At 36.3% G+C, this 10,678-nt stretch overlaps 1 gene segment (V, D, J or C); it reads right to left on the reverse strand.

The window, feature by feature from the left end:
* Positions 1–8,565: 8,565 nt before the first annotated feature.
* Positions 8,566–9,529, reverse strand: LOC107144280. The segment is given in 2 exon segments: positions 8,566–9,107; positions 9,275–9,529. Coding segments are annotated over 2 exon segments (591 nt in total).
* Between the last annotated feature and the right edge of the window lie 1,149 nt (positions 9,530–10,678).

Genomic DNA, 10,678 nt, shown 5'->3' on the forward strand with positions numbered 1-10,678 from the left:
TATTTTTGAATTCACACACCCCTTTCTCTCCACCACATTACAGCCTTCCATGTCACATTGCCAGAAATTAACACAGAACTATCCTAGAAATTCTGGAAAATTAGTTATAAATTCTATTTTGATATATGATAACAATGCAAACTACGTTAGGATGATGCTGGCTTGGAAAGAAACAGTATAGCATAGAGTTTCTCTTTTTGAAAGTAAAAAGCTTTGCACAAATGGATGGTTGCACAACAGTGTGATTGTACTTAATACCACTGGACTGTGCACATAAAAACGGTGGAATGGTAAGCCGCATGTTATGAATATTTTACTACAATTTAAAATACTTTTTACAAAAAATTGTAAAGTTTCTTCCCTAAATATTTCTACCCACATCCCAGCTTTCCAGAGGCAAATATAATAGGAAGTTACAATACAGGATCGCTCATCAACCAAACACTCAACCACCACCAATCCTATTTTAGGGGATGAGAAAGTGGGTTTATACATGGAAGGAGAGAATGAAGATTTGGTATGGTGGGATATTGATGGAGCACAGAAGGCCTAAGGTGTACAAAATGAATCACATGATGGTATCAAATGATTTTGGAGGAGAGGTAAAGAGATAAACAAGACCAGAGAAAAGAGATTTCACACACTGCCCCTTGCAATGCCCCTCAAAGAGCCAGTAATTGTTGATCATTTTATGGATAAAATTGGTACCAAGCAGGTAGACTTAGCATATGGAAACTGAGCTCCTTTGTGCTAAAGGCTATTAAAAGGCCATGTAAATGGAACAAGTTCTCAGATCAAAGTTTGTCATACAGAAGTTACTCATTGACTATTTTGAATAAATATGATACATAAGTGAATATAGTATTAAAAATCAAACTGCATTATTCTGTTAATAAACTGCCTTTTGTTTTTTAAGTTCTGAATTTAAATACTTGCATCTCTGTTAAGAATTAGTACTTTTTATTATGCTATCATTTTAGGTATTGGATTAAGGTTTGGCTAGCTCCATAAAATAAAAACTCATTGTCTAAGTAGTGAATACACACTGAAAATTAACCAGACATTGAGAGGGAGAAAATCTTAGCTATATAATCAATTATTTCTTTGTATTTGGAATACTGGTAAAAATGAATAAATAAAAGAAAATTTTAATGAAAATGTATACATACAGATAAGTATGTAACATTAATGGAAATTCAATTGAAGATAAATATAAGAAACTTCAAAATATAATTGAAGAACATAAAAGGCCTTTTGTAAGTTGAGAAAATGAGGAAAGAAGATGGCAGATTAAAGGAAGGGTTCACCTCACAGCAATTCCTCAGCACCATACTTACAATGTGGGAATACTGCTCCCCCCGTGAGGTGGGTAACAAAGGGAACTCACTCAAACTCAGTACTGCACTGTAAAAAATATTGTAGAGACACAGAATGTCCGAAACTTAGAACAGAATTTAAAAATAATGCATTAGAAATGCACCAGCTTGGCTGAGGGTGGCCAAAGAGGGGAGGGGTAAGCAGTGGCATTGAGAAGATGGCATGGCCAATAACCAAAAAAAAAAAAATACTAATTTTTTTAAAAAAAATCTTTGGCTTGGGGGAACCTGTGTATTAGAGCAGGAGGCTAAATTTAATGAACACAGAGTCAGTGGAGAAAGTGGTTCATTGAAACCAATCACAAATTACTTAGGGAGCTGGGGTTGCAGCTCAGCAGTAGAGCACTTGCTTAGCATGTGTGAGGCTCTGGGTTCAATCCTCAGCACCACATAAATATAAATAAATAAAATAAAGGCATTGTGCCCAACAACAACTAATGTGTGTGTGTGTGTGTGTGTGTGTGTGTGTGTAAGTTACTCAGGACCAGAGCAGATAGTTCAGCAGGATCTGAGATTGCTGGCCCAGAGATGACTACAGGCCCAGCCTAGGAACTGCTAATAAATACTGCCCAGTAGTGAGCAGAGTCAAAGCAGGGACACAGAGAGGAAGTAGCCAGCAGTTGCAAATTCTGACCTTCAGTGTATGCTTGAACAGAGTGAATAAAATAGGCACAAAGAAAACCTTTGTTGTTGGCGTCCCATAGGAGTTATTAGAAAGACACCTATAGTGCCCACACAGGAGTGTCTACAATCCAGAGCTGCTACCTGGTAATTCACATTTACAGCATTGAAGGTGAAACCTGTGGAGGGTTTTTATGCCCTAAAAGTAGATTTTACTGGAGGCTCCAGACATCCAGATGTCCAGCACAGACTGGCAGCTCCCCAGCAATATGAGGTGTGGATCAAATCTCAAATACCTACCAACAGAGTTCCAAAGTTCACTCACAATTAAACCCCAACCAGTGGACTTCCAATTTAGAACTCTGCATAACCCCCGCCCCCTACAGAATTCATGAGCACTCTCCAGTCTACCCAACCAGAAGCTTACACCTACTACACCCCGCTGGCAGCTAGATGATGAACACACAGACATTGAACTTTATAACCCAGCCCTTGATCCAAGGGCTATAAAGCCTAAATAAATATAAAGAATAAAAACCCATTCCTGCCAGCAGTTTTGACCAACATACTAGAAACAAGCCCTCTAGTTCTCATTATTTTTTTTCTTTTTCTTTATCTCTTACCTCTCTATATGCCCATTTTTACTCTTTTTTTAAAATTTAACTCTTGAAAATTTTTCAAACATCATTTTATCATATCATATTTTTAAAATTTTTTTCCATTATGCATGATTGTGTGTGTGTGTGTGTAAGTGTGAGTGGGTGTGTGTGGTTGTGTGTTCTCACTGCATGAATATTCATACATTTACTTTCACATTAACAAGTTTCTTCTGCACACGTTTATTATTTAACCTTGATTTGACTTAAGTGCAGTACAAGGGTTTGAGTTGTTTCTATCTCACCTTTGCTGGTTTGTTCATACCTTGGTTATTTTCCCTCCTGTTCCTTCTTCCTCTCTTTTTTAATTATTTTCTGTTAATTTGTCATTTCTTTTTCTTTACTGCCAAAATCTGCTGTCTCCTGTCTCTCCTCTGATCACTTATTAATATATTTCAAGATTTCTCTCACCTTCCTACTCTATTTTCTCTTATGTAAGAAACTGTAATCCCATTAATAATACAACCATATAATTTATGTAATCCCTACCCCCATTCATGTTGTTGTGATTATTAACACAGTGGACAACATAGTAGACACCTGCTGTCACATGTCTGATCTTATTGGGTTTTTTATTGTTGGTACTGATGTTAAATACTAACATCATCATTCCTATAGAGGATGCAATAATTGTTATAGATATCAAAGTAGACAACAGACACTTGAGATTGTACATCTATCGGTGGCATTAGTGCTAACACTGGTTCCCCACTCCAAGAGGGATTGAAAAATGATTAGCACACTTCAAAGTCACAGAATAGAGATCCTATTGCAGAGAAATCTCACATCTTAGACAAGAAACAATGGCCCTCACCTCACACGTGACCTAACCCTGCTTGAGCCTTAACATTACTTTAAATCACAGAATTAGGGAGACAAAAATCTCAAAGCAACAACCAGGACTCAAGGAGGAACAACCAGAGGGGGACCTCTAGTTCCATCCCTTGACATCTACTCATATAAAACAAAAACAGAAAGAAGCTGCCCCAAAAAAATAGCTACACACAAAAGAACAAGTATATAAAATAGAAAACAGAATCTACCTCAATTGATGTGCAAGTCCAAGACCTCTGAAAACTGAGGAAACAGGAAAAAAAAAATTACCCTCAGAATTCACATTCCCCAACAAAGGATTCTGCAGATATAGAAGTGGAAAAAATTCCAAAGAAAGATTATAAGAAACTGATTAGAAAAATGTTCAATTAACTAAAAGAAAATCTAAGGAATGAATTAAGAAAGAAAATATAGGAGATAAAAGACCACTTCAATAAGGAAATAGAAACATTGAAAAGAAACCAACCAGAAGTCCTGGAATTGAAAGACAAATCAAATTAAAGATTTATTTGAACGCATCACCAATAGATTAGCTTACATAGAAAACAGAACTTCAGCCCTTGAAGATGAGATACATGAACTTGAGTACACAGAATATAATAAAGGAAAAAGAAATGATATAACATGATAAGAATATACACGAACTCTGAGACAACATCAAGAGAGCAAACCTAAAAAGGAGATTTCAAGCAAAAATGAATCAGAAGCTACAAAAAAGACTGCTACATCCTGGTAAGGGGAACAATCCAACTAGAACATATAGCAATAGTAAGTATATATGCCCAAAATGTCAGTATACCTAATTTCATTTAAAAAAATTCTCCTGGACATTATATCTCAGATAGACTCATTACAATAATTCTGGGTAATTTCAAAACACCCTTATCACCAATAAACAGGTCATCAGAATATAAAATAAATGAAACAATTTCAAACCTAAATAATAATATGAATTAAATTCATCTAATATATATTTACAGAATATTTCACCTCAAAACACCTGAATATTTTGTCCCAAAACACCTTCTTCTCAGCAGTTCATTAAACATTTTCCAAAATGTACTATATTCTAGGTCACAATGTAAGTTTTAGCAAATGCAAAAAACAATTAATATAATCCTGTACCTCCCATCAGATCATAATGAGATGGAACTAGAAATCAACAACAAGAAACAACAGAAACTACACAAGCACAAGGAGATTGAACAATACTTTTTTAAATGAATAAATCAAAGAAATGAGAGATGAAATCAAGAAGTGTTTTGAAACAAATGAGAACAGAGGTATAATATGAAAGCATTTTTTTAAAAAATTATAATATTGAGTGCTTATATTAAAAAAAAGATAATAAATAAATTTATGTTCTAACTCAAGTCCTTAGAAAAAGAAGAACAAACTAATTACAAACTCAGTAAAAGGAAATAATTAAGATTTAAAACAAAAAATAATAACATTGAGAAGAAAAAAAATACACAAGATGATGTAACAAGGAGTCTTCTAAAACATAAGTAACCCTAAGCCAAACTGACCAAAAGAAAAAGACCCAAATCAATAAAATTAGAAATGAAAATGCAGCTATCACCACAGAAACTTCTTAAATCCAGAGAATTATTAGAAACTGCTTTGAAAATGAATACTCCAATAAACTGGAAAATCTAGAAGACACTGACAAATTTTTTACACATATATGACTTGCCCAAATTGAAACAAAAAATATAGAAAATATAAACTGACCATTATCAAAGAATGAAATTGAAAAAGCAATTAAAAGCCTTCCAAGAAAGATAAGCTGAGGACCAGATGGATTTTTAGCTGAGTTCTTCCAGACCTTTAAAGAAATAACACCAATCTTTCTCAAATTATTCCATGAGATTGAAAGGGAGGACACATTCCCAAATACATTCTATGAAGCCAGTATAACCCTGAAACCAAAACCAAAGGCACATCAAGGAAAGAAAAGTACAAATCAAAAACCTTGCTGAACACAGATGTAAAAATCCTTAGTAGAATATTAGTAAATTGCATACAAAAATACATCAAGAAGATAATACACCATGTTCAAGTGGATTTTATCCCATGAATTCAAGGTTGGATAAACATACACAAATCAACAAATGTAATTCAGCACGTAAATAGAATTAAGAATCAAATAGAAACTAGAATTAAATAGAAATTAAGAATTAAATAGAAACAAGAATCACATGATCATCACAATAGATGAAGAAAAGAACTCTGATAAAATCCAGCACCTACCCAGGTCAGTAATTCTGAAGAAGTTAGCTATAGAAGGAAATATACCTAGAATAGAAGGAACACTCCATCATATCAGTGATGGCACCAACATCCTTAACAAGACACCTAAAACTCAAGAAATAAAACCAAGAATCAATAAATGGGATGACAGCCAGGGGCAGTGGTGCACACCTGTAATCCCAACAGCTCAAGAGGCTAATGCAAGAGGATCACAAATTCAAAGCCAGCCTCAGCAACTTAGCAAGGCCCTAAAGCAACTTAGAGAGACCATGTCTCTAAATAAAATATTAAAAAGTGCTAAGGATGTGGCTCAGTGGTTAAACACCTCTTGGTTCAACCCCCAGTACAAAAAAAAAGTGGGGAGGGATGCCATCAAATTAAAAACTTCTGTACAGCAATGAAAATGATTAAAACTTTGAGGAGAGACTGTACAGAATGGGATAAAATCTTTGCTAGTTGCTACTAGAACAGGAGATTAATATCTAGAATATATAAAGAACTCAAAAAACTTAATAAAAAAGAATAACATTCAACAAATGGTCAACAGAACTAAACAGATTTTTTCTCAAAATAAAATACAGAAATGAACAAATACATATATGAAAAATGATCAACATCTCCAGCAGTCAAAGAAATGTAAATCAAACCTATACTAAGATTTTACCTCACTCCAGTCAGAATGGCAATGATCAAGCACACAACAAAAATAAATGCTCCTGAGGACGATAGGGAAAGGCACACTTGTACATTGTTGGTAAGACTTTAGACTAGTACAAGCACTTTGCAAAGCAATATGCAGAGTCCTCAAAAAACTAGGAATTTAACCACCATGTGACTGAGCTATCCTACTCTTTAATATTCATCCAAAAGAACCAAAATCGATATACTATGATTCAGTTACCTTTATGTTTATAGGAATACAATTCACAATAACTAAATTATGGAGTCGACTCAAATGACCATAATAGATTAACAGATTAAGAAATTATAATGTGGGCTAGGGATGTGGCTCAAGCAGTAGCGTGCTTGCCTGACATGGGTGCAGCCCGGGTTCGATCCTCAGCACCACGTACAAACAAAGATGTTGTGTCTGCCGAAAACTAAAAAAGAAATATTAAAAAAAAGGAATTATAATGTGTGTGTGTATATAATGTAATTTTACTCAAATAGGAAGAATGAAATAATTATGGCATTTGCTGGTAAGTGGAAGAAAATGAAGAACATCATACTAAGTAAAATAAGCCAGTTTCAGAATATCAAGGGTCAAATGTTGTCTTTTGTGGAAACTAGAGTAAAATAAAGAAAAGAAGGAGAGGAGGATTGGATATCATAAAGATCTATGGAAGACCAATAGAGTAGGGATCAAGAGGGAGAGAGGAGGGATGGTAAAGCAGAAAAATACAAAATTAATTTTAAAATACTGTGCTATGTGCATATATAAATTCACCAAAGGATTTTCAACTTTATGTGTAAATAGAAAGACCCAAGTCAAAAATAAATAGATGAGGGAATGGAAGACCAGTAGAGTAGAAAAAGGGGTATGGAGGGAGGGAGGAGAGGAAGAAAAAGGGGGAACATGAACACAAATCAAATTCCATGCACATATGATTGTGTCAGGTTAAACCCAACTACTATGCATAATTATAATGCTTTAATTTTTAAATGTGAGAAAATTAGCACTTAGCTGAAATAAAAATTAATAAATTAGTTGATATTTCATGTGTAAATATGTTCAATAGATGTAACTTCAATTTCTATTTTTAAAGCATTCTTTGGTTTTGCATGTTTTTTCACTTGGTTTAGTGGAGGATTATTGAATATGGAAAAATTGAAGCAGATTTGAACATTTATGTTGAAAATAACTGTGCAATAAATTACTAAAAATTTCATGGTAAACTTTACTGCTTAAAAGTGATTTACCCTAACAAGTAATAAAATTTACTGCTTTCTGTAACTGGCCAGAATGAAACAAATAGAACAATAAAACTAAAAAAATCATGTAGAAACATATTATACTGAAAGTGGAAATTTAATGTTTTTAAAGTATGGTAACTGTTTTAGGAGAAAATGAACCCTTATCTACCTATAAAGAGGTCTCTGTGGGGTGGATCCTCCACATACCCAAGAGCCACTAGTTATTGAGCTTTCCATAGATGTGAAGGATGAGACGAAGCTTTCAGTATGGGAATGGGGCTCTTCCATGTTACAGTTAAGAAGAAGGAACTCTTAGAACAAAGATTGTAACATAATAGACACTTAGAAAGTAAATATGAGTAACTTCAAGGAAAGCAAATGTAAGTCAAAAATCATGAAATTGTATGAATCAGCATGATCTTTCTTAAACACACACACACACACACACAGAGAGAGAGAGAAATTTCAAGGCCTTCTCTATTTTAAAATACACTAGAAAATTATCTTTATTCAATAAATACTTAATGGAAAATTCTTTCTAAAAATCCCAAGAGTTCATACATATTTTTACTACTTTTTAGTCATAGGTTTCTGAACTAATTTAGCCAATTCTTTGAGTTAAATTTTATATCCAAATGACAGATGGTTTATTGTACTTATTCTTCCTTTTCTATCTTCTGTCAAAAATTCTGAGCCAGGTGTGGGGGTGCACGCCTGTAATCCCACCAGCTCAAGAGGCTGAGACAGGAGTATCTTGAGTTCAAAGCCAGCCTCAGCAAAGGCAAGGCATTAGGCAACTCAGGGAGACCCTGTCTCTAAATAAAAAATAAAAAATAGGGCTGGATGTACTCAGTGTTCAAGTGCCCCTGAGTTCAATCCCCAGTACCAAAAAAAAAAATCTTTATCCACATTCAATCCAAAGATTCAGGAATACGGCTGGTTTGTTTAGTGATAATTCTGATGTGGTCTATGAACCTAGAGAGGGTTTCCTCAGAGTGAGTGTTTTCCCTCCAACCCCAGACATGAGCTGACACAGCCCTGGCCACTTCCTGTCTGGGGTGCCCACTCCCTGCCTTGGTCCCTCCAGCAGGTGGGTGACTCAGGCAGACCCTGGGTTTTTGTGCACCTCCCTCCAACAGTCCTCCCACTGTGCCATCTCTCAGTGCACAGAAATACACCTCTGAGTCCCCCAGCTGTGAGGCTGAGATGACAAGCTGGATGGATTTGCTTGCCTTCTGAAAATTCACTGAGTAGCGACCTTCTGTGGCATTTTGCTGGCTGTAAGAGTTCTGAAGGATGAGGAAGACCATCTCCCCACTGCTGGGCTGCTTGTACCAGGGGAGACCATAACTTGTCTCACTGGTGTCATAGGAGCAGAGCAGGCTCACAGCCTCCTTCTCCTGCACCCACATGGCTGGCTGGGCCTGAGTCACCTTCTGGGCAAAACTGGATCCTGAAAAAAAAAGGACAGAATCAGAAAGTTCAGAGAAGAGGTGGTGGGGAATAAGAAAGTGCATTTATGTTCACTGCTAACCTCCCTCCTAAAGTCTCTTAAAAGCTACACTGTTCCCCATTCCCTTTTTCACAGAGAAGGCCCCTTACCACAAGGACTATCCCTACCCAGCCACATGGACACCATGACCAGCTTCAGCAGCCTGGACAGCACCATGTTGGTGTTCTTCCTCTAGATGAAAAGGATCTGTTTCCTCTTGGATTTCAGGCTCTGCACTGGGAGGGGTGCCCCACAGGGTGAGGGAGGAACCACTGGGCTATGAGCTGCTGCTGCACCAGAGCAGGAAACAGAGGCTTCCTGGAGCAGGAGGTGGCATGTGTCATCTTAAACTTCTCTGTGGCTGGCTGACGGTCTCACCAACACAGACTTCAGATCTGGCACTGGAGTCACACTAAATCTGATTATGCCACAAGCAGGACAACTGTTCTGCTCTCTACTAAATGGAACATTTTTCTACCAGGAGGATGACTAATTAATTAAAGAGATACAATGAAATTCTTCTCACACTATTTAATCTGTTATACTGTACATTCACAGAAATCTCATGATTGTATTTATTTTATTCAAAAACTGTCCAGACCAGGCGTAGTAGCGCATGCCTGTAATCCCAGCGGCTCCAGAGGCAGAGGCAGGAGAATTGCGAGTTCAAAGCTGGCCTCAGCAATTTAGCGAGTTGCTAAGCAACTCAGTGAGACCCTGTGTCTAATAAAATACAAAATATCGCTGGGGTGTGGCTCAGTGGTCACATGCCCCTGAGTTCAATCCCTGGTAATCCTCCCCACCAAAATTTTAAAAAGTGTCCATATCCAGAAAAGATATTTTGAGAGTCTCATACCAAATTTAGAATTAAATTTTACTTCAATAAAGATAATATCAGATTCTAATTTATATCTAGTCATCAAGTAGAAGGAAAATTAACTTAGGTTGCTGAATTTGTGGATCCCCTTGAGGAAGGTGAACACAAAAAATATATACAGTGATGTCAGCATCTTTCAATGAACTTAAAAACCTCTAGGACTTCAGAGACTATGATGTTTCTTAACCCTATTAGCCTCTTCTTAATCTGATACTTCAATTGAAAATAGACCCTAAATACTTAAAATATATGATGTCTTCATGAAAATCATAGAAATTTTGTCATGAAGACAAGATTCCACAGTGTAAGAGTCACCACAGAAGCTGGGGAGGGGATGATGCTTGAGCAGATGATCATACTGAATTGAACATGCCTTTCTGACTACAGTCCTTAGTAAGGATCTCTTACACAACACAGAGAAAAATTCATGGAAAAGCTCCACAATTTCATCTGAGATTCAGAAAATTAAATCCCCAAGTTTGCATAGAAACTCTACAAAAGAGGTTTCTTTGATCCATGAGGACAAGGTATTACCAAAGCCAGACAGATCCCCTGGAGAAGCCAGCTGATCTCCAGTGAATGCTTAGTTCAGTCCCCAGAAACAACACATCACAGTAGGGACATGGGGCTGAAACATAAACTGAACACTATGGAA

The sequence above is a fragment of the Marmota marmota genome, unplaced genomic scaffold, assembly GCF_001458135.2.
Source record: "Marmota marmota marmota unplaced genomic scaffold, marMar, whole genome shotgun sequence".
Classification (NCBI taxonomy): Eukaryota; Metazoa; Chordata; class Mammalia; order Rodentia; family Sciuridae; genus Marmota; species Marmota marmota.